The sequence below is a fragment of the Pituophis catenifer genome, unplaced genomic scaffold, assembly GCF_029215685.1.
Source record: "Pituophis catenifer annectens isolate HBS135680 unplaced genomic scaffold, rPitCat1.0.hap2 SCAF_1, whole genome shotgun sequence".
NCBI lineage: Eukaryota > Metazoa > Chordata > Lepidosauria > Squamata > Colubridae > Pituophis > Pituophis catenifer.
The window spans coordinates 298,181,274-298,205,576 of NW_027256881.1; the positions used below are offsets into that span (position 1 = coordinate 298,181,274).

Consider the following 24,303-nt stretch of genomic DNA (forward strand, 5'->3'; position numbering starts at 1 on the left):
CATTTAAAATCTGTGCTGACATTCCAGAGGGCAAACTAGTATAGTTAGTTGTCTGGAATGAAAGAACCACCAGAAAAGGAGACAGGCACAAAATACCTGATTTCTCCTCTCCTTACCTATCAGCAATGTATTTTGCTTTATCTGTTATTTCTTTGCCTTTCCCTGGTATTATGACAAGAGTCTCAGGCAAGCACACTGAAATAAAGGTTGGGGGGATGGGGGAGAGAGAGAGTCTGTCCATGAAATGGCCTTGTCCAAGGGATGGTCCTCTTTTACCATCTTTCACCTTTGAGCCTATGGGGCACTTCAAATTTGGTGTTGCATGCTTTGTATATGTGGGTTCTATATTTCTTGAATGAAATATTTAAGATGTAAATTGGAGGATGAAGCAAAAATGGGGTACATTTTTATGTACATCAGAAATGAAGCTCTAATTTCAGACAATTGGTAATTTTGAAAGAGAACATGAAATCTTTATTCTTTTTATTTTATAGCGCCCTGTTTCTGCACAGTCTCGATCATCAAATGCCAAATTGGTAAATATCGGGCTCTATATTGCTTCATTCATCATTAGATATTTAATCACCGTGTATTTTGCATTTTTAAAGAAATATGTTTGCAGTAATCTTTAAAGTGATGCAAATAGTTGTGGTAAAGAGGCTAATGGACATTGGACAAGAATAAAAAATGTTTTTCTAATGGCAACATGTCCAAGACATGATTAATTATGGAAATATGACATTCCAAATATTTTTTTGGAAATATTCTCTAGATTCTAGATGAACCTAGTTTCTACAGTTTTGTTAATTATGGGAATATGGACGCTGTATACAACAAATCCTATGTAAGATTTTTATATCCTGCATTTTCTGTTGTTTGTTTCTGTCACTACTTTGAATGTGTCTGCTTGTCTGTCGTCTTTTAATACTTCTGCTAAGTTTGCTACTTACATTAGAGAAATCCTGTTTTGAAATTAAACAAGATTGTACACATGTATGGTAGTACTTATACCACTTTAGTATTTTTCAAAATGATTACCAGATTACCAGATTACCAACATTCCTGAAACACAGAAAAATGCCAGTGTAAAAAGAAAATCTGCACAAAGCTATGCTGAGAACTCAAACCTGAAGGTGATATGAAAAGAAATATAATCTTGAAGACTAATTTAGTACTATAGTGGCAGTGGCATACACATAAAGGACACAGCAAGCATTCAAGAATCTAAGAAAAACTAAAACACTAGGAATCCAATAATCCAAGCCTGTCTTTCCCAAGAGGAAAAAAACCGTTGATAATCTTTCATTTTTTCCTTTAAAAAAAGAAGAAATCCATATTTGAACTAGCTGCACAGGTTATATTGTTTGTTGTATTAATGAGAAGTCGTTCTAAACTAAATGGACCTTGGAATTAATCTGGCAAACTCCTTTATGTTAATAAATCCTGCACATCAAAGAAAGAAAGAAATACAATCATAAATTATATGGTAACAATAGTTTGCCCAAAGATAACAGATCAAGTATTGAAAACTTTGGTAATTCTCTTCCAGAAGGATTAACAAGAGTACCATATTACATAATTAAATCTTACTCTATTGGATTTCTGACATGCATTTCTTCTAGTAGTTCTGGAAATAACTCCTTTTGGGAACCAGCAGGAAATAACAAGAAGGGCAACTGTCACATATCAGAATGACAGTTGCACCTCATTAATAGAAACATAGTTTGGAACAGTGGTTCTTCTCAAGATATTTGCAACACCAAGTTCTTTTTGCTTTCCCTGTTCTAATCTGAGAATTGGACAGTGTTTTCTATGTCCCAGTTCCTAAGCAAAGAAAAGGAATGTTCCAATGAATGCAGCTCGTGTTCCTGCCAGGTTCAGAGGGTAGGAAAACTACTTCTCACTCTTGCAACAGAGACTGCAAAGTGCCACACTGGGAACCTGTCTGTGTGGTATGCACTTTGTGGCTGAAAACAATATTAAATATTTTTGTTGCCTACAGCTATTTTCTCAATATGTTGAAAGTGTCAGGTGCAAAACAGTACATTCCATGAATTTCAGGAGGAAAAGATGGACAGATTCCTGGAGACAACAAGAATGCATTGGGTAATGGCAGACACATAAGAAACAAATTTATCAAAGACTTCTCGTGACTTTCTTGGCTATTATGGCCAAGCTAGATTGCAGGATTGTATAAAATATATAATAATTTTTGTATTCATGATGTGTACTTTGGATTTTTATTTTGTATTGTGAATCCCTTTAGTGCAAATGCAAAATAAAATATATTTCCAAGATGTTTCTGAAATGAAAATGTTTAGTGAAGATTATAAATTAGCCAATGACTGGGTTTGTAAGATGAGCTACAGTCGATATATCAGAGTTTTCTGTCAATTCCATTGTTGATTCTTAACAAGGTAGCATTTCCCCTGAGCGATTAGATCTATGACAGGGAGTCGTCCTAGACCCATGACTCCTGCTGGATGGGTAGATGAAGACCATGGCTATGTGTACCTTTGCTTAGCTTTGATTAATGTACCAGTTGTTGCACTTCCCTGAACTTGGAGGAGTTACTCATACCCTTATTATTTCTGATTAAATTTCTGCAATACACTCTGCAAGGAACTGCCTTTGAAACCCACTCAGAACCTGCGATTGTTTCAAATGTAGGGGTCTGCATGTTAACTAGCCAATATTATTATTATCATATTATGTTACCTTGTATGCTCTTGTGTTGGTTACCAACGGATTTCTGGGTGTTAATCAAAGGTACTAATCTTGACTTAATGAGTTGGTGCCAAGGAATCTGCAAGATTGGCTGCTCTAACCTAAGTCTCCACCTCAGGAGTCCCTTCTGAGAGTAGCTGCTGGTGGTGCCTGATTTTTTGAGATGACTAAGGACAGAAAGGCAGTTTCTCCAACATAGAAAATATTTGGATCATGGACCAGACTCCACCAGAAATTTAATTAAATTAATTAAGAAATTAAAGAAATTGCTCTCTGGGTGACAGTTCTTGGGAGTTTGGGAACATTCAACTTTTTTGGAGGGTCTTAGAATGCTTGCTCATTGCTGACATTTCTTCTATTTATTGTGTATTGTAATTGTTATTATTTGATTTTTCATTGTTAATTCATATTTTGTTGTGTATTGTGTTGTTTAGAAGCATGTTTCTTTAGGAACTTATTGTCTCTGTAATCATTGATTCTGGTATAAAAGAATCAAGTGAGAACTGAGAATTTTGTCCATAGGCAAAGTAACAAGAAATACATGTAATGCTTTGCTTATGGAGTCAGAAATCACCAGCTCTTGCTTTGGGGTGTGGATCAAACACTGAGAATATAGAGTTTGGCTTTGGTTTCTAATGGGGCGTGGAGGCAAAGAGTATGAAACCTGGCATTTGTGCCTTTGGATCTTTCTGACTTTCGCATAATTCCTGGCTTCGATGCCTGGCAAGTGTTGTTCTTATTACTGTTTGTTAGCCAAGTGCTTTTGGCATTTGAAATCTAGTTAAATAATTGGAATAAAATCAGGAGGGAAAAAAAAAGGCCAAAACTGACTTCTTACTGTGATCCTACAGCGTTCCCGGCCCCTCTCTGCCAGCGATGCTGAGATGAAAAACCTTATTCCCTCTGCAAAAGAGAAAGTTGCAGGAAGGCATGTCGGCTCCATGCTGGGTCTCTCTATGGAAGAGGTAAAGCACATCATTTATTTAATTATCAGATTTCTACTGTTAAGACCAAACAACTCCATTAAAAACTCTGGGCAATGTCCAATGTTAAAAACAGATTTAAATCAATATAACAAATTAAAAAGAATGGTAATTGTTCAGAGAGAGCAATAAAACATAGTCTGGATACAAATGTTTCCCAACAGAAGCACATCAGACACTCTAATCCAAAACATGAGAAAATTTGTAAGACTTGTTTAAATGAGGCTAGGTGGAGACTGTAGAAATCACATGCACTTGTTTAAGAAGGCAGATATTGGAACAAGGAGACTTAAGTCTTGGGTCCTATCAAACAAATGTTTAATTGATGGGACCTTAGCTGTGTGAACTTTGTACAGTCATGCAACATTGGGAGAAATTTCAGGAGACAGGTAATTTCTTAGCATCAAGACCTATGGGACCCACTTGTCAGAGCCTACCAACCTCTTTATACTGGAACCTAATACAAAGAAAAGAGAACCACATTCTGCCCTCAGTCCTAATCCCCATAACAATCCAGAAGAAATACCATGATTAGTGGCATTGAATGCTACCAAGAAATGAAGGGAAAAAAGGACAATTGCACCACAGCACTCCATCTCTTCCAGAAGTCATTGACAAGTGTGATCAGTGAGTGATGTGTCACCAATTAGAAATTGTCCAGGACTGTTGGGTCCAGCAATACTGTATTCAGTCATTGCATATAAATGCTTGTAAAAAGAAAAGGAGAACAATATTTTTAAGTTGATGTGTTCGATAACTAGATATCTTTGTCAGATTGACATCTTGGAAGTACAGTGGACAGCAAATGTCAAAAGAACAAAGTATCCACATTGTACATTACAAGGGTTATGTTTATATACTTTGGCATGTGCTGAGGAATCTCAAAGCTTTCTGCAAAATGAGATTCTTTCCTTAGCTTAACATTTTTTGCCCTAGTGACTTCTTGCCTTCCTTCTGATTTTAGATAAAAGTGTTGCGCCGAGTGAAGGATGAATATGATAGAAGAGGAGGGTTCATTCGTATATTCCCTACACCATTAACTTGGGATGTTTATGGGTAAGGAAAACTTAAGAAATCAATTCTGTTATCTTGGACTTTGTAGAAGACTTTTAGGAAGTAATAGATACAAATGCTGGTTTTTTTCCTATGTTCTTATTACCGATTTCGACATTTCAAACTACATTTTCAGATCATGTTTTCAGCATTGTAGTAGAATAAAAACTTACTACTGATTGTATCTTGTAGTAAGATAAGCGAGAGAAAAGATGCCTGGAGAGCGGTTGGAGGGCCAGTCTCGCTGAATCTGACCGAACACTGGTAAGGTCGCATATTAAGACCTACCTAGTGGCGATAAAAGCGGCAAAGGGTAATTACTTTTCCGCTCTTATTGCGTCATCAGAGAATCGTCCAGCTGCCCTGTTCAGAGTGACCCGCTCCTTGCTCCATCTGGGAGTGCGGGAGGACCCCCTGGAAGGCAGGGCCGAGGATTTCGGACAATACCTGTATGACAAAATCGCTCAGATCCGGGGGGGATTTGGACTCTGACTGGGTAGATTCAGGCAGGGTGACGAGGAATAGTCTTGAGAATGTTACCTGGGAAGAGTTTGACTCTGTGACGCCTGATGATGTGGACAGGATTTTGGGGAGACTTAGTTCGGCCACATGTTTACTGGACCCGTGTCCCTCCTGGTTAGTACTGGCTTCCCGGGAGGTTACACGAGGCTGGCTCCAGGGAATTATCAACGCTTCGTTGAGTGAGGGTCACTTCCCCGCCGCCTTGAAAGAGACGGTGGTGAGGCCTCTCCTCAAGAAGCCTTCCCTGGACCCGGCAGTATTAGCCAACTATCGTCCTGTCTCCAACCTTCGCTTTGTTGCGAAGGCTGTTGAGAGTGTGGTTGCGCGACAGTTTCCACAATTCCTGGAGGAAACATCTTATCTAGATCCATTCCAGTCGGGTTTCAGGTCTGGGCACAGCACGGAAATGACATTGGTCGCGTTGGTAGATGATCTCTGGAGGGCTCGGGACAGGGGTTGCTCCTCTGTTCTGGCCCTGTTAGACCTCTCAGCAGCTTTTGATACCATCGACCATGGTATCATGCTGCACCGGTTGGAAGAGTTGGGGATGGGGGGCACCATGTTACGGTGGTTCTCCTTTCTCTCCGACCGGTCACAGTTCGTGTTGGCAGGGGGGCAGAGGTCGACCTTGAGGCCCCTCATTTGTGGAGTGCCTCAGGGGTCGGTCCTCTCGCCCCTTCTTTTCAACATTTATGTGAAGCCGCTGGGTGAGATCATCCGTGGCTTTGGGGCAAAGTACCATCAGTACACTGATGACACCCAGCTGTACATCTCCACCCCAAGCCACCCCAACGATGCCCTTGAAGTGATGTCCCAGTGCCTGGAGGCCGTGCGGATCTGGATGGGGAGGAACAGGCTCAAGCTCAACCCTTCCAAGACTGAGTAGCTGTGGCTCCCGGCATCCCGATATAGTCAGTTGACTCCATCACTGACTATCAGGGGCGAGTCTTTGGCCCCTGCCGAGAGGGCGCGCAATCTGGGAGTCCTCCTGGATTCGCAGCTGTCCTTGGAGGAACATCTGACGGCTGTAGCCAGGGGGACCTTTTGTCAGGTTCGCCTGATTCGCCAGTTGCGGCCCTTTCTTGATCGGGATTCCCTGTGCACAGTCACTCATGCCCTTGTCACTTCGCGCCTGGACTACTGCAACACTCTCTACACGGGGAGGAGCACCCGGAGGCTCCAACTGGTCCAGAATGCGGCTGCGCGGGTAATTACGGGAGCCGCTTGGCGCTCCCACATAACACCACTCCTGCGTGAGCTGCACTGGCTCCCAGTGGTCTTCCGGGTGCGCTTCAAGGTGTTGGTTACCACCTTTAAAGCGCTCCATGGCATAGGACCTAGTTATCTTCGAGACCACCTGCTGCTACCGATGACCTTCCACCGACCTGTGTGCTCCCACAGAGAGGGCCTCCTTGGGGTGCCATCAGCCAAACAATGTAGGCTGGCGACCCCCAGGGGGAGGGCCTTCTCTGTGGGGGCACCTACCCTCTGGAATCAGCTGCCCCTGGAGATAAGGAGGATCCAAGACCTCGGTGCCTTCCGCCGTGCCCTTAAAACTTTCTTTTTTTCAGCAAGCCGGGCTGGCTTAACATATATTTTTAAATATTTTTTAATTTTTAATTGGTCTGTTATCTTAAATTGGGGCCAAATTAATATATATCCTTTTAACTGTTTTTAATGTTTATATTGTATGTTTTTATCTGGCTGTACACCGCCCTGAGTCCCTCGGGAGAAGGTGCGATATATAAATTCGAGATAAAATAAATAAAATAAATAAATAAGTCTTTCTGTATGATCAATATTTTCCATTAGTAGATACTATGATATCCTTGCTTGTTTAGGTTTAGATATTTCTCCTTCCAAACTTATAATGTAGGCTTTTTTCTTCCTTCTTATTTTTTTATAACCTTTGAGATTTTCTTCTGTTCAGATATTTTTCTTTTTCACGATTAACTCTCTTACTCTTGATTTCTTAGGCCTTTTCTGGAACATAAGACAACAATGAACTATATGCTGGCTACTCGTCTTTTCCAAGAAAGGTAGGAAGACTGTTATAGTGCAACATGTACAGTGAGGTTCCTTTTGTAGGAGACACAGTGTGGTGGCAGTAGTTCTTTGAAATACAAGTGCAGCTCAGAATGCACATATTCTTAAAATGTTGCATGAGGCACAAAGCAATGCTCAGCAGAAGATTTTTTATAAATCTGCAATTATAAGCAGTGTTGCTCTGTGCACTTGATTGGGTCTATATGCAAATAGGCAGCTAGGGGCAAAAATGAAATTTAAAAAGTAAAAATCAATAGTTGATTAATCACACCCTTCATCTCTTTATGTGGCTATCAAAAATAAAATTAAAAAACTAAAAACTAATTCTCTTGTCCCAATTTCTTTTCTTACTCACTATACCCAGACAGCAGTGCCAACTCTTATTTTAGAAATAACTTCTTATTTAAAGGTGGTTCCAGATATTATAGCAGTAACTAGAGATTTAATATGAAGGGATATGGAGTTGAAAGAATTAAGGGAAATAGGTGACCGTATAGAAACATATTGGTTTAAAAAGGATATTTAAAAAACTAGGAGAATTCAAAATCCCTTTTTAAAAAAATTGATAGAATAATGGAATAAATGGAGATACTGGTTAATGTCAGGAGTTTCTCCTTTAACACCAGTGGTGGAAATGGAGAAATTCCCTAAGATTGAATCGAAGGATTGGATTAGTAAACTAAAAGAAAATCAGATATATAAATGGGAAGAATAAGATAAAGAATATAACACAACTAAAGAATGTTTTAGCAGATGTTAAAGTAAATTGGTTGAATTTAATACAATTAGAGAAATGGATAAAAGTGGAAGAAAGATTAGAGGAGAAATATAGACAGTTGACAAAATTTGAAATGATTATAAAAGAATGTGAGGTGAATGAAGAATATATAGGTAAAGGAAGAATTGGGAAAATATCTAGAATATTAATTGAATTAGAAGAGCAGACAAAAAAATTGGGAATCAGATTTAGGAGAAATAAATGACAACGATTGGAAAAATATTTGGAATAGAAGAGTATATAAGAATATGTCAGTTAGAATTAAGGAAAATGGATATAAAGTGATATGGAGGTGGTACTTAACACCACGTAAATTAAATCAAGTAGATAGTAAATATACAAATATATGTTGGAGATGCAAGAAAGAGGTTGGAACATATAAACACAGATGGTGGAATTGTGATAGGTCACAAAAAATATGGGACATGGTGTTTAGAGAAATTAGACCACTTTTGAATGTAAATTTAGATATGTCACTGAGAATTGCATTATCGTTGCTGGTGGAACAACGGGATATAAATGAAACAAAAAAATAAATGATTGTAAACTTGATAATGGCAGATAGATTAGTGATGGCTAAATACTGGGGGCGAAATTGGGATATTCAAAGAAATGAATGGTATAATGAAATTTGGAGCCTGGCAACAAACGATAAATTAACAACAGAAATTAAATTTAAAAAAGGGATAATTTAAACAAACAATTATATTGAAATATGGGAGGATTTTATAAAATCAGTGTTGGTGGAAGGCAAAGGGAATAAACCAACTCAAGAATATATGCTGTTTTGGAGGAGATAAGGGCACATTTAGAATATATTGTATATTTTTTAGCTGTTATAGAAGAAGAAATATAAGGGGGAAAAATGGTCTCTGGGGGTGGGGGTGCACTGTATTCTTTGTATTTTTTCTTTTTTCTTTTTTGTATTTAGATGTGTATGTATATGTTCGTATTGTTTGCATTACTTGTATTTAAAATAAATTTAAAAATTAAATTAAAAAAAAAGAAATAACTCCTTTGGCTATACTGAGTGAAGGGATATTTACTTATTTTTATTTATTTTTCCCATATTTATTTTATTTTTCCCTGAAAGAGGGACTCTGGGCATGTAGAACAAAGCTTTAAAATATAAAAACAGTATATATAGAAGTTTAAAAAAATAGAAAGAGGGAAGGATGATAATGATGATGATGTTATCCATTCAGTTGAGCCTGACCCTTTGGCAATTCTAGAGGTCTCTTCACATCTTTCAATCTTACACTGCTTCTGTGCTCTGGTTGGTGTCAGCTTTGATGGTGGCAATGATAAAGCACTATTAAAATTAATTAAAAGTTGAAGGGATGGTTTTCAGGGCACCTGCCAGTCCCACGGCTACATGCTTCTTTGGGCTCCCCATGTGAGGCCACAGAGTTTTAATTTTAACTCCTTTTTGTAAGGCCAGGAGAGTGGGGGGCCTGTCTTGCTTGGAGAGTGGGGGGGGGAATATTCCACATGGCAGGGGGAATGACAGAGAAGGCTCTGTTCCTGGACCCCACCAGTTGAAGTTCTTTAACTGATGATGTCTGCAACATACCTTCCCTGCTTGACCGGGTGGGAGAGGCTGGTGTAATGGGACGAAGATAGTTCCATAGGTTTTTTTTATCTCAGTTCCTTTTTATTTTTTCACTTCTTAGTAACTTCTTTTCTACATCATTGGTATGCGGTATGTGTCTATCCTAGTCATTTTGTATATCAGTGCAGCCAGAATTTGAAACCATTCCAGGCAATAAGAGTTACAACATTATAATATTAAAGCATGTTATATTTGGCATTGCATAGCAATTGCAGCTATCAAAAGAAAGTCAGGGTAGCAGCCTGGGAAAAACTGGGATACTGAAGGAAAATAACACTGGGATGTAAGATGTGGATTTCACTGTGTGCCATGTGGTTCAGAAATTGTATCAGCAAGGTAAACTTATGTAAATTGAATCTAAGAAGCTGTAATAGTAAAAAGTGCTAGAAAATATGATAAATGATAGTGAACATAGAGAAGGAGTGCTTATAAACCATAGTACTGAAACTGTATGACAGTTAGGAAGATTTAAATTGTTGATGATTACTAAATAAGATGAGGAAGTCATAGAATAATTCATATGTAAATAAGAGGAGGAGATTCCCAAGAACATAAGAATTGGCTTTCTGAAGTAGAACAAAGTCTTGCCCAACAGTTTTTCCTGACAGTTGCCTGTCAAAATGCCTCTACAACTTTACCATTGCATTTAATTGAATATCTTCTACTGTTCTGTTAATTTATTTAGTTCAGTGGCATTTTATTTGGATTTTTTTTATTATGTGCCAGCATTTAGGTATCACCAAATAATCCGGCTATTATTGAAGCCAGAAGTCACTTCTGACTTCAAAACAGTTTAGTGAAATAGAACCATTCTAGTGTAAGATCTTGTGGTAATCTACCAATTTTTAAATCATTTTTGTTTATTTTTACAGACCTGCATTAGATCTGTCATTTTATCCAGTAATTACTAGGTTTTTAAGAATCTTTGTTAATGACCTTGAACACAGTTTTTAAATTTGTGGTTACCTAGCATTTTATGTAACCTTGATTTAACAGGCCAATATGTGTAAAATTATGAATGACATTTTATGCATGAATAAAATGACATTATGTGTACATAAACTGGGGTTTAGATTGAATTTGGAGAGTGCCAAACCTAAGTCCTATAAATGGAAGTTGTATTATATAAACCTTCTAGTGTTCTTCAATTACATCTCTTTAGAATTCCTAGCCAGCAATGCTATTGTCTACGCAGGCTGGAAATTCTTAAGAGTTGTAGTCCATGCACTAGATTGGGAAAAGCTAACATATGTAAGTATGTTTCTCCATATGAAAATTTGAAAATGATCAAATATAATAACGTATAACTGTTTATATAATGCAGTATATATTTGAACTATTTCTAGATTTCCTAGGCTCTACCCAAGTAGTCTAGGGATATTTGTACATTAGAATACTTCCATCTGAAAACTTCTTTTGATATATGATTTTTCTTAGAAACTAAATTTGATATAATTTTTGAGCCATATTTCCCATTGCTGATACTCTAGGATTAAAAGTTCAATTTTTGTTTTATACCATTATTATATAAACAGTAATAATAATGTAATTCATAATGACATATGGTAATTATATAATTGGTAGTCTGTTGTTAGAAAGATTACACTATTTCCTTCCTTCCTTCCTTCCTTCCTTCCTTCCTTCCTTCCTTCCTTCCTTCCTTCCTTCCTTCCTCCTTCCTTCCTTCCTTCCTTCTTTCCTTCCTTCCTTCCTTCCTTTTGTTTTTAATGAAAACAAAATATTCCTAAAGGGGGAAATGACCGAGTGCAAGATTTATTCATTTATTTATAAATATATATTTGGAAATGAAGTAGAATGTAAGACATTTCAAACAAAAATATTTGCATAAACATTTTCAAAATGTTTCACTTGCTTGCATTTCATAGTCTTTAACAGACCAAGGTTGCTTCAGGGCACCGCATCAAGCAATACATGGCATAGAATTGTTTAGTGAATCTAAGGTAAAACCCACGCCAGTAGAACATGTCTTTTAAAATGGTTAACCTTATGGAATTATTATGTAACATTTTAATGATATTGTCACCCATCCACTTCATCCTCAGTAGTGGCAAGCCAGGAACCAAGCAGTGCTCCAAAATCAATTTTGTTACCATAATGCTTCTGCCAGTAAAGATTTGACACTCAAGATAGTTGCTGGAGTGTATGAATCTGGCTGTTGCGCCTGTGTACTGACTGTTGAGGCATGCTCACATTGAAATTATCCAGAAAATTAATAGAGGGCAGATCTATCAATGATTATGCATATTGACAGTGGAGATGCAAATGATATGTTTATGAATCCTGGGGATGAAGAATGGGTAAGAATATAAGGGCAGCTCTGCTAGAACAAGGCACATGTTCTAGCAGAGTGGTCTGACAGACCACTTCTCATAGTGGTCAGGACATGAACTTCTCTCTTGCCATTATTCCCCGGCAAAAGTAAACTTGGGCATCATCATGAATCAACAGTGAGCTTTTGGTTTCTGCATTTGCTGTCTTTGAAAGCACAACATGGACGTTATTCTGATCTAGCAAGACAGTGATAATTGTCTTTAATTTGACCTAAGCTACCATTTTTATCAAACAGTTTAATTATTCTAACAGTATTTTTATAGATTTATTGCGCTTTGAGGTAAACCTTTCATATAACTAACATAATCACTTCTATTTCTTTATAGAGGAAATTCAAGGAAAGGACCAGTTCCTAGACGAGCTCGGTAAGGTTTGAAATGAGGCGTATAATATCATTTAAAAGGACTCCATTATTTTGTAAATAGGCCTTCCTGAATATTTTAGCTCTGTCAAGAACGGTACATGAATTGTGGACCATAGCCACATTCAAGATGATCTATAGAACCTTCCCAAAAGATGCTATCAAAATGCAATTTTAAATGTGGCAGAGGAAAATGATTAAATACATGAGATCTTAATTATATAACTTTTCATCTTACTTATTTTTCGCAGGCTACTTAAATATTTGTTTCTCTGTCAGCATTAAAAATGTGTTCCAATTGTAAGCAGTTCAGATTCGTATTTTAGTAGTCTTTGGATTGGTTGGATTGGGAGTAAGGTGCCCATTTGTAGTATATGTAATACTCCTTCCTTGAGTTAAACATTTGATCCATTTTGTAAACATATGGTCAATAACTGCTGATGAGGCTTAGGCAAGACAAGTATGATAATTTATAAAATACTTTATATAATTTATATAACTACCTCAGATACATTTTGCTACTTTAATCTATTATTACCTTACAATTTTGTAGTTAACGACTTGATTTCTACAATAAAAGTTGCTAAATGAACAGCTGAGTTTGGCTAACGTTAACTAGTTGACTAGTATTCCCTCTATAATGTTCATGTCCTAGGTTTCCTAGGTAGGATTAGGAATAAAATCAGACTACAGCCAGTATTTATGTCAATATTAATATATTCCATTGAATTTGATGGCTTTAGAAGTGACAGTGTATTGAGTCCTTTTTTTCCCTAATACAGGCAAAGTGGGAAGATCATTTAGATCAGAGGTGGGTTTCAGCAGGTTCTGACCAGTTCTGGAGAACCGGTAGCAGAAATTTTGAATAGTTCGGAGAACCGGTAGTAAAAATTCTGACTTGCCCCGCCCCCATCTATTCTCTACCTCCCGAGTTCCAGCTGATCGGGAGGAAATGGGGATTTTTTTTTTATTTTTTTTTTATTTTTTTTTAATTTGATTTATATGCCGCCCTTCTCCGAAGACTCAGGGCGGCTTACAATGTGCTCAGCAATAGCCTTCATCCTTTTGTATATTTATACAAAGTCAGCTTATTGCCCCCACAACTGGGTCCTCAATTTACCTACCTTAGAAAGGATGGAAGGCTGAGTCAACCTTGAGCCTGGCGAGATTCGAACCTGCAGTAATTGCAGGCAGCTGGTCTTAATAACCAGCTTAATAACAGGGTGCCTTAAACCCCTGTACTACCAAGGCTCTTTTGCAGTAACCTTCCCCTGGATTGGGGAGGGAATAGAGATTTTACAGTATCCTTCCCCTGCCACGCCCACCAAGCCACTCCACGCCCACCAAGCCATGCCCATAGAACTGGTAGTAAAAAAATTTGAAACCCACCACTGATTTAGATGTCTCTCGACTTTGGGACCAAAGCCATGAAGGGTTTTTTCTGTTTTTATCTTTTGCAGGTTAGCTCTTGCTGCTGAACTGGGTCTGGACATTGTGGATTGTAATGCTCAGCTTCATGCTGCTTTGTATGAGCGGAAATTATTATCATTAGAGGTTCGAAAACAAAGGCGACGGTTTGGCAAACTGAGACCAGGAAGATTAGCAAGATTGTCAGGTACATACCTGTCCTGCTTATTTTCCTGTAGTGTGGATATACAGGTTTAATGCAGAAAAACCATATCTTATATGTGTAGATGCTATCTTTGGAATCTTAAAAAAAAAGTTCATACAGATTTCCCGTTTGGCTTACCTAGTGCTATTATATAATCCATTATTGCCCATTTAGAGATGTAAGCACTGAATGGTATACATCAGAGCCTGTTTTTTTTTTTTTTTCAAATTTAGTTTGCTAAAATGTTGAGAATTGGAAATATACTGATTCTGACAGGTACATCACAATCAGCTGATTTTATCCTCAAGTCAGAAACAGAATGTGAAGAAGAGGAGGAAATAGAAGATGAAGAACTAGAAATATGCCAGGGTGAAACAGTCGGCTCTCTCAGAAATATGCCTGTGAAATTTAAGCCACAGTTGACAGAGATGGTGAAGCCCCCCCACCAAGTCAAATTACCAAAGGAACCTGAAGAGAAGGCTGTAAATGAAGGGCCTCCTCCTCCTCAAGAGAAACTGGAACCAGTGCCAAAGAATGCTGATCCTCCATTTAATTTGCTACAGATTCTGCAAGAGAACAGGAATCTAAGGTAAGAGAGTTAATGGGATTGATTTCCTAAAAGACTTGTGATTCCTTCACTGTTTGTATCATATTGCTGGTTGCACTGTGATATGTGGAAGTTGACATAGAAAATAGCTTGAGTTGTGGTAGAACATCTAGAACAGAGGTGTCAAACTCGCGGCTTGCGGGCTGGATGTGTCATGCACTGGCCACACCCATGCCCGGTTTAGCGAAGGGGGAAAAAGTCACAATATGTCACGTGACGGCGCCATGACGATGCGAGTTTGAAGTTCTTGATCTGGAATATCTAAATATAGTGGTATAGGATGCATGGATGGCTGCCAGTGTTTTTGTCAGCAGTTTTCCTCTTTGAAAGCTACTATCTAGAGCTTAAAGCAGAAAAAGATATTCAGCAGGTTCTGAAAATCCATTTTTTCTATCTTGATAACGTCCTCCAGCCACTATTACTCAAAATTAATAGCACAATTTCTCACCATTTTGAGGTATAAAACTCCCCAAGTTATATTAATAGTTCTAAATATTTAAAAAATAAAGCCATTTCAAACTCTCCAGACATTCAGGTCCAGTCCGTTCTATTTTGCATCATTGATCCAACTATTGAAGCCCTCAGTTTCCTCAAACATTTCTTCTGACTTAAGGTAATTTTTAAGTTTAGAAACAAAGAGCAGGTATGTTGTAAACAATTTTACTAGCGATTGTTCAGAGCCAGCTCCAGGCTTGAAAGTGGTATCCTTTCCAGCCTGGAACTGGCTCTGGACCAGGAGATCCCCTTTTATTACTAACTAAATGCCCTGGCACCTTTGATGGAACACTTGAGCAATCTCTGCCTTACTGTTTCGACAGAGGACTTACTTGCTACTGAATTCATGAGATACTGCCAGGTTCTTTCTTAGTAGGCAAGCTGTTGGAACAACGGTAGTAAATTTCTGGAAGGCTTTTGAGTAGATACTAAATTTCCATTGTCAAGTAGTAGATAATACTGATAATGATTTACTGGTAGTGATATAGCCTTTCACAGCAGGTGGTAATCAAGTAATGATGAGCATTTGGGCTGAATGATTGTGTTTCAGCTTCCTAGACCAGTCAGAAATCCACCTACACAAACCAATCAGGGACAGGCTAATTAAGAACCTGTTTGACTGGAATTTCTCCAAAATGGATCAGACAGAGATGAGGGACCACCTTTCTTGGGCTCCCATGACACAGACCAATCAGAAATTAGTTTGCCAGGTTCAGATACAAGATCCCAGTTAGACTTCGTTGCTTGTGAACTACCAAGAGGTACACCACAAAGCAATTCACTGCTTCTTAAGGTGCTAGCTCCAGTTGTTGGTGAAGCATCACCTCTGTAGAAAATTATGCTATGGCCATTCAGCCTGAATACTAATCATTGCTTATTTATTCATACTGATTTATTGTTCTGGCAATTGTCAGCTATCTGCCTTTGTTGATTTCTGAAGCCAGCTTTGAGTTCTTGCCTTCATGCACTGTTTAAATTTCCCAGCTGCATCTGGTCACTTTTGCAAGACAGTGTCATAGTAATTTGTTTCTAAAATGTTCTGTGTTTATAGATGTTATATTTTTATTGCTACATTTTCTCTAAAATTTAATATAATCTGCCTAGTCAACTGTATATGAAGAAAGTTTTTTTGTCCAGAACAGATTTACATTCAAATGCATTTTATTTAGAAAAGGCTTTTCATTCTCTAGGATTTAAAGCTATTGTGACAGCATTTTATACCATGTTGCCATCAGATATCCCTTTCTATTACTGTTGTAACTCTTTACTTTTGTCTATGATTTGAAAAAAAATTATCACAATTTAAATACAGATTTTGCTTGCTATTTTGGTATTCATCTCTAAGATAAATGAGCATCCAGAGTATTCAACAAACTTTTATTTAGCTTGTTCAAAAGTTTTGACAGCTACATTAAAATGGAAAAATAAAAATATTTCAGCTGGCTAGAAAACATATCCTAATGTAATATATACATTAGGATACATTTTCCATATAATATATAGAAAATATATTCTAATGTATAAGATCCTGAACAATCTTAACTCCACAGGTGTTTTTATATATCTTTCAAGTTATTTCCATATTTAACAATACTTGCACTTGTGTCACATGGAAATTGAAGGGATTTAAGTTAATAATAGTAACTTTTCATGTTAATTTTAATGGAAATAAAGGATGATTGAGTATAGATCCAGCTTTTATGTATAGAAAACCATTTCCTATCATCTAGTCCTGTGATGGCAAACCTATGGAACCCGTGTCATAGGTGGCATGCGGAGCCATATCTGTGGGCACACGAGCGTTGTCCTAGCTCACTTCCAGTGTTCATGCGCGTGCTGGCCAACTTATTTTCAAGCCTTCCGGTTCCACTGGAAGTTGCGAAACAGACTGTTTCTGGCCTCCAGAGAGCCTCCGGGGAGGGTGGGGGAGGCTGTTTTCACTCTCCCCAGACTCCAAGAAAGCCTCTGGAGCCTGGGGAGGGCGAAAAACGGGCCTACCATGCCCACCATGCCATTGCATGCCAAAAGTGGGGGGAGCACGGGGGTATCGCATGTGCATGCGTGGGGGTTAGTCATCACTGATCTAGTCTGACAAAGTTGGAATCTCTTAATTTCAGTTTGTAGGTGATAGAATTCTCCCCTTATAATTTGGCTTGTCTATTTTCTGCAATAGTGAAAACACTTGGATGGATAATGCAGTTGGTTAGAATATTAGTTCCCATAGTATGTCTTGAACAATATAAAAGCAAAATTGTATTTATTTTGTATCGCCACCCATCACACATTTGTGACTCTGGGCAGCTCACATAGAGTAATTAAATAACCTAGCAAAAAAACCAACACACAAGATACGGTAAAAACAACTCATTTAAAATAGATTAAAATCAAATTAAAACCAGAAAGTATAATAATAGGGTAAGTGCAACTCATGCGTCAATCAATACAGTCCTCTAGCCATAACTGGATCCCCCAGGCCCATTGACAGAGCCATGTCTTTAGAGTCTTTTGAAAGCCAGCAGAGGGTTGGGACCAATCTAACCTCTGGGGTGTGATGTTCTAAAGCAGGGCTGTCAAACTCGCAGCCCGCGGGCTGGATGCGTCATGTGCTGGCCATGCCCACGCCCAGTTTAGTGAAAGGGAAAAAGGTTCCGATATGTCATGTGATGCGGTGAGTTTGACACCTGTGTTCTAACGCATGGACACTGTAGCAGAAAAGACTCTCTTCCTGGGTCCCATCAGATAAGACAACATGGGGATGGGGAGTACTTCTTGTAAACCATTGACCAATGAGAAGAATCACTGCCAGCATTTCACAAAAGTAAATTGACAAGTCTGTGTTGCTGAGTCATTAAAAGCTTTGGCCATTAATCTAACTTCATTTTTTTGAGGCAATATAAAGTTAATTTGTAGAATAAAATATAGAGGATACAAAATTAAAATATGGCAATTTTTAAAATGGTCATGTTCTTGGCTAACATTCTTCGAAGAGCAGTGAAAATTGAGCTTATCCTCTCCACTTAGCTTGAATAACATCCATAGTTCCCACAGTATTCAGAGAATAATTAATATGCAGCAAACATCTTGATTTGCATGAATATGCTGAGAAAGTGCAAATGTTGACTTTGTACTCCAAGGTTCTGTTTGAGAGAAGAGTTTTCTCTTTTAAACTTGCACTCATCTTCCATATTTATTTTGGAGACATGGAAGTTTTGGCAGCATGAAATTTCAGTTTGGAAATTTAGAAATTTAATCCTTTTTAGTTGGAGCTCTGTGATACAGTTCTCCAGTTTTACTGGATTAATCAGGCTTCTTCAGTTAGATTCCAATGAAACTGTCTTTGCTGATCCAGATTCTCAACTATTTATCCCCTTCTTAATAGCTAATAATGATTGGCAAAGAGTAAAAGCTGTATTTTCATGGCTGCCTTTACCTCTCTCCTGTAGCAAAGTTCAGGCTCGCAGAGCTTTCTCTGCTTACCTGCAGCGTGTCCAACTGCGTCTGATGAAAGAGGCTGGTGATGAGGTCCACAACCCAGTCTGGGCTGCCAAGGAAGATGAGCAGATGGTAAGAAAATGGTGTGCTTGCCCAGTACTTTTCAGGAAGGGACCCAGCTGTTCCTACTCAGCATTCCTGAATCATAGTCAGTATGAAGCTGATTCCTCCCAGCTAGGGCTGAGCAGAACTGCTGAACATTTAACCATTTGCAATGTTAACACATCTTACCTTTCTCTGTCATTTAAAACAATTTGAATGCCTCTCTTTGATCCTGTCTAGTTTATTGATGTGCAGAACAAGTAGAAGTGTGTTTGGAGTCTGATAGAGATTAGGTTTAGCTGAATAGAACATGGCTAAAGTGATAGCCAGTTTAGAGTGCTGTATTTCTTTTGCATTTAGTTCCCCATTACCTCTTCTTAAAATCTGTATATAACTTGGCTACTAAACCTATCTCTGAGTTGTTTTTCTATTTCCCCCAATCACATCACTTTGGATGTTTTATATAAAGTACTGGATTTATAGCACTTAATGAGATTGCTCCACATTTCTAGTCTTTGTCATCTTAGCCCAAATGGAGACTTTGTGAAAACAGGCAGTGCATATTGAGCCAATCTAGCTCAAAGATTAAAAACCTTATGTCAGAAATAAGGAATAATCAGTTTGCCTCAGTGGAAAATGTTACCCCACTCTTTCCAAGTGGAAAATTGAAACTGGCTTTCTAAGAGCTACTTTGTCTGCTTTGCTGTGAAAAATAATATTTAGAGTAACAGTTCAGACCAATCTAATATAATGTTAATGAGAGGTAAATTGTGAAATGTAATGGTTTGGCTATGAAGCAGTTCATTTACATGTTTAGTAGGGCATCTAGCCAAAAGCAAATCCAAACTGGAGACAGGATGTGTTTGAAATCAAATACCATAGCAGACAGCTTAATATTTATTTTTCAGGGAGAGTATTTCTTCTCTACCATTATCTGGTGACAAAGAAGGAAGAAATAATAATAATGCAGCCCTTAAAGTAAGATAGTATGACCAAAAGTGATTCAAGTAATGAATAATGGCAGCAAAAGTATGCCTAACCAAATTGACATGCAAAAATCTTCTACCCTTAAGATATGTGCTTTTTATCTGTGGCTAAGAGACAGATAAAATAATATAATAGGCAGGTTAATGGATAGCAATAATAGACATTAGCATTGTACATGCTTTAAAATGATTTAGAACAGGGGTGTACAACCTTGGGAACTTTAAGACTTGTGGACTTCAACTCCCCCCACCAGCCATGTCAAAGTCCCTGAGTCTTAAAGTTTCCAGTGTTGGAAATCCCTGATTTAGAAGATTGTTTTAGAACTCATGGGAGCATGTCTCCTCTCTACTGTTCCACACAAGCCTGAAGAAAAGAGGCTGGTTTAATGAATTGACTCATTAAAGCAACTGTGAAACTTAATGTGAAATTCAAAGCAGCTTTGTCTTTTCAGGCTCTCATGGAAGCCTGAAAAAAAGACACAGTACTTGAATGAGCAGAAGTGATGTATCACACATGTTCTTGAGCAGTTCTTTCAAGATATATTCAAAGCATGCCCAGCTTTGATATGTAATGATAGAATACTTGAGTTCGCACATTCCATCCTTTTTATCACACATTTTTCTTTACAATGTGGTTTCTTTGAAACAAATTTAGATATACTTTTAATAAAATTGAATATTTGGATTCTGTCTTCAGTGTTGTTTCTTCACGGCAGGAACTGGTGGTTCGTTTTCTGAAGCGAGCAGCCAGTAATCTTCAACAGTCGTTGAGGATGCTACTTCCAAGTCGGCGCCTGGCTCTCTATGACCGTAGGCGCATCTTAGCTCACCAGCTGGGTGAATTCATCATCTGCTATAACAGGGTGAGTATTGACTATGCTAGCTGAGTGGTGTTACACCCTCACAGTATTAATTTACAGGTTCTAGAGATCATCATTCTATTTTTTTTGCTTTAATGAATCTCATTGTATTCCATGTGCAAAGGAGAAAAATCAGCAGCATAAGTCATTCATTCTTCAATTTTTCAAATGTATAGTGCAATGATGGAGTGAATTTTAAAAAACCTAATATGCAAGTTATTTATGAGAGACAACTAATTTCTGGAACTTGCACATTGTAATGTCAGATCTGCAATTCTGTTTAAAGCATTGCAATGAAAGCAGAAGGTTCTTCATTTAAGATTTGTTTTTCTTGCATCTTTGTAATTTGGCATAAATAGGTAACTCCAAAATGTGCAAACAAGTATTAATGTTTTGTTTGTTTAATTGATTGCATAATTAACAAAATCATTCTCTTAAGTGCCTGTTTCCTTTGACAAACTAGTAATTTCGGATGTTTTTATTGCAACAATTTTGACAGTAACTTTCATTTATGTTTTTGAAATGAAAATGAATTTGTTTACTAAAACTGATGTTCACATTCATTGTTCTTTTAAAGAAACAAAATCATGACAATTTTGAAACTATTGGTCAAAATGTGTCTAGTCATTTTGCTATTTTTGTTGGTTTTTTTTTTTAATGTGATTATGCTCCAGTAAAAACTAATTTGGATGGCCAGGGTTATTTAGAAATAGATCTTTTAGTGAAAGTAGAAGTTATAATGACTAACTTCATGTTTTGCAAGAATAGCAATAGCAATAGCATTTAGACTTATATACCACTTCACAGTGCTTTACAGCCCTCTCTAAGCGGTTTACAGAGCCAGCATATTGCCTTCAATAAACTGGGTCCTCATTTTGCCGACCTCAGAAGGATGGAAGGCTGAGTCAACCTTCAGCCAGTGAGGATTGAACCCCTGGCTGTCAGCAGAAGTAGCCTGCAGTACTGCATTCTAACCACTGCGACATCACTGCTCAATAATACTATTGAGTAATACTACTCAATAATAATTTAGTGCTCAAAATTCTTGTGATGCACAATATTTGTAAATTCAATATTGGATTCCATTGGCATTACTAATATCTTCTTCAGTGCAATGGTATCTTGGGAAGAGGAGAGAATAAAGGGGGCAAATAACATCAATGATATGATAGAAATGCAGTGACTTAATGCATTTGTATCTGATGTCACAATACGTATTCAGTTGCAATGTTCGTATGATGTATGTGATTCATAGTAATTTGTTACAGTATTCAGTAATTGTTTTTTTAATCAATTTATAAACTCCATAATTAACAGAACTAGAAAAATGCCTTTATTCACAACATTTTTGGCTTAATATTCATTAGTCTGTAGATGCAGAATAAAAAGTACATGCAAAATGCATGCAAAGCCCAAATAGATCTCATAGTGGAACAATATTTTACTCCTCTAATTGAAAAAAAAACTGGATGTTTAAGTACACCTATGGAAAGTTCTGTATCAATCTAAAATTGTGCTTCATTCATACTGGGAACTGGCATATGATATCTGAATCCTACAAGAAACCCGTTTCTTCTGATATCTTTTACAAATATGTATAGTATATTGGCCAATAGTTTGCCATTACTAAGTTTTTGAACAAAAAATAATTTAGAAATACAGCAAATCATTAAATTACCTATCTCTTGAAGTACAGTTTTTATTTTAAAGTGCTAATGTTGTTTGTTGGCACCTTACTGATGCTGTTGTCTAGACTTTGCAATGAATAGTGTAGAGTATGAGAAGAGTAACTGTTTGCTTTAAAAGGATATTTGCACTGAGTACCATTTCCCTAAGTACTCCTCCAAGCATCCTAATAATTACAAAACATATTCATAGAAAAGGTGATTTGAGAGATTACTCTGTTGTTGCTGATTTTTAGGAAACAGATCAAATGTCTCAGAAAAAGGCAATGAAGAAACTGGAGGAAGAGGAAGAAGAGGGGGTAGATGGAGAAGGCTTTCACGAGTTTATCACTAAGGCAAGGTATGAATTACTCGAAAGCATTTAGAGCAATAATTATATTGCCTCCTTCTGGAGACCAATTTGAGACTTTTTAAGGTATTGCTTTTTTATTCGTCTGTATGTCATATTATTATTGTATTTATCTCTGTGTTTTTCATGAATGCTAGGCAAACCCTATCTTGATTCTTCAGATCCAGAAGTCTACTTTGTATACTAACCTATACTGAGCTCTGCTGCTGGTTAATAACAATTGTTTAGTGGTGGAAATAAAATATTGTAATTTTTCAAAGGGAAATAGAATTGGATGTACTCCAGTGTGGATACAAGGATTATATTCTTCTGGGATTTTCCTTCTTTCTCTACTTTCATTGTAGCATAGCCCTAAAGAAGGAGCAAAATCCATTTTGCATCAAAGATGGGTACAATATAGCTCTGAAGAGGTAATGTTCAAATTACGGAGATAGAAACCTTGGCTATGGAATTTTTGACAGTAATTTTATTATCAGAAATGTTCTATTTGGGGGGGGTGCCTTTAAATCAGTGTTGACTCTGGACAGCTGTCTGCACTAGTCCCTGCAGGTTTTGTAGCAGGTCTTTCAGAAGTGATTTGTCCTTGCTACCTTCCTAGGACTGAGAAAAAGTGACTGGCCAAGGTCATCCAGCTGGATTTGAACCTAAAGTGAACATAGAATTACAGTCTCCCAGTTTCTAGCCTGGTGCCTTAACTACTACAGCAAAGTAGCTGTATACATTTTATAAAAGAATAGCTAGCATTATTTTTATTACTAGCTTTTGGATGACTAGGAGTATTACTTTCTTTAAATGCAGCATGGAATTTTAGCAATACCAATAGCACTTAAACTTATATATCGCTTCACAGTGCTTTACAGCCCTCTCTAAACGATTTACACTGTCAGCATATTGCCCCCAACAATCTGGGTCCTCATTTTACTGACCTCGGAAGGATGGAAGGCTGAGTCAACCTTGAACCGGTGAGACCCAAACTGCCGGCAACTGGCAGTCAGCAGAAGTAGCCTGCAGTACTGCATTCTAACCACTGTGCTACCATGGCTTTTACCAAGCTTAACAAAAACATCATTTTTTCTTTCAGTTCTTTCCAATTTGTCTTTCTTTTCCCTTCCCCCCTCCATGCTTATAGTAGCTATTGCAGCTGCATAAATTTAGGCCATTTATTCTTGTATGCATCTTTTCTCATTTTAGTGAAAGTGATCTTGAGGAGGTATTGACTTTTTACACACATAAGAATAAATCAGCAAGTGTCTTCCTGGGGACAAATCCTGGAGCTACGAAGCATAGTAATAGCCAGTTGGAAAACAGGAACAAAGGCAGTGAGTATCCATTTCTGATACCTTCAGTATAATTGTAAAGAAGCAAATGAGGAATATTCTTGTTTTTTCTTGATAAAGTTACTTGGATTCACTCAGAGTTGGGTTCTTCCTGTTGAAGTGGCTGGGGCACAATCTAGTGGGATCATCTGGATTGAGTTTAAGCCTGTGATTCCTGAGGTAGTGGACAAAGTCTTCCAATCTATGACTTTGCCAACTTGTTTATTAGATCCTGGGCTTCCCTGAGTTATTAAAGCTGCCTAGAAAATGACCTATACTTGGTCCATGTAATGCTATCAAAGAAGAAGGGGGTTGTCCTCCCCTCTTTGAAAGAAATTGTAGTGTTCCTCCTTGTGAAGAAGCCCATGCTGGATCTAACACTGCCAGACAGCTATAGTGTCCCACCTTCCCTTTTCAGAGAAGAT

General features: G+C 37.7%; 1 protein-coding gene across 1 annotated transcript in view; it reads left to right on the forward strand.

Annotated features, from left to right (window-relative positions):
• TTLL5 (tubulin tyrosine ligase like 5) overlaps window positions 1-24,303 on the forward strand; it is a 141,430-nt gene that overhangs the window by 40,088 nt on the left and 77,039 nt on the right. Inside the window, exons 15-25 of the mRNA XM_070940991.1 lie at window positions 495-536; window positions 3,579-3,692; window positions 4,675-4,766; window positions 7,262-7,324; window positions 12,400-12,438; window positions 13,895-14,049; window positions 14,323-14,635; window positions 18,592-18,712; window positions 20,385-20,531; window positions 22,450-22,553; window positions 23,754-23,881. Coding sequence (XP_070797092.1) covers window positions 495-536; window positions 3,579-3,692; window positions 4,675-4,766; window positions 7,262-7,324; window positions 12,400-12,438; window positions 13,895-14,049; window positions 14,323-14,635; window positions 18,592-18,712; window positions 20,385-20,531; window positions 22,450-22,553; window positions 23,754-23,881 — 1,318 coding nt within the window. The remainder of the gene's footprint in view (window positions 1-494; window positions 537-3,578; window positions 3,693-4,674; window positions 4,767-7,261; window positions 7,325-12,399; window positions 12,439-13,894; window positions 14,050-14,322; window positions 14,636-18,591; window positions 18,713-20,384; window positions 20,532-22,449; window positions 22,554-23,753; window positions 23,882-24,303) is intronic.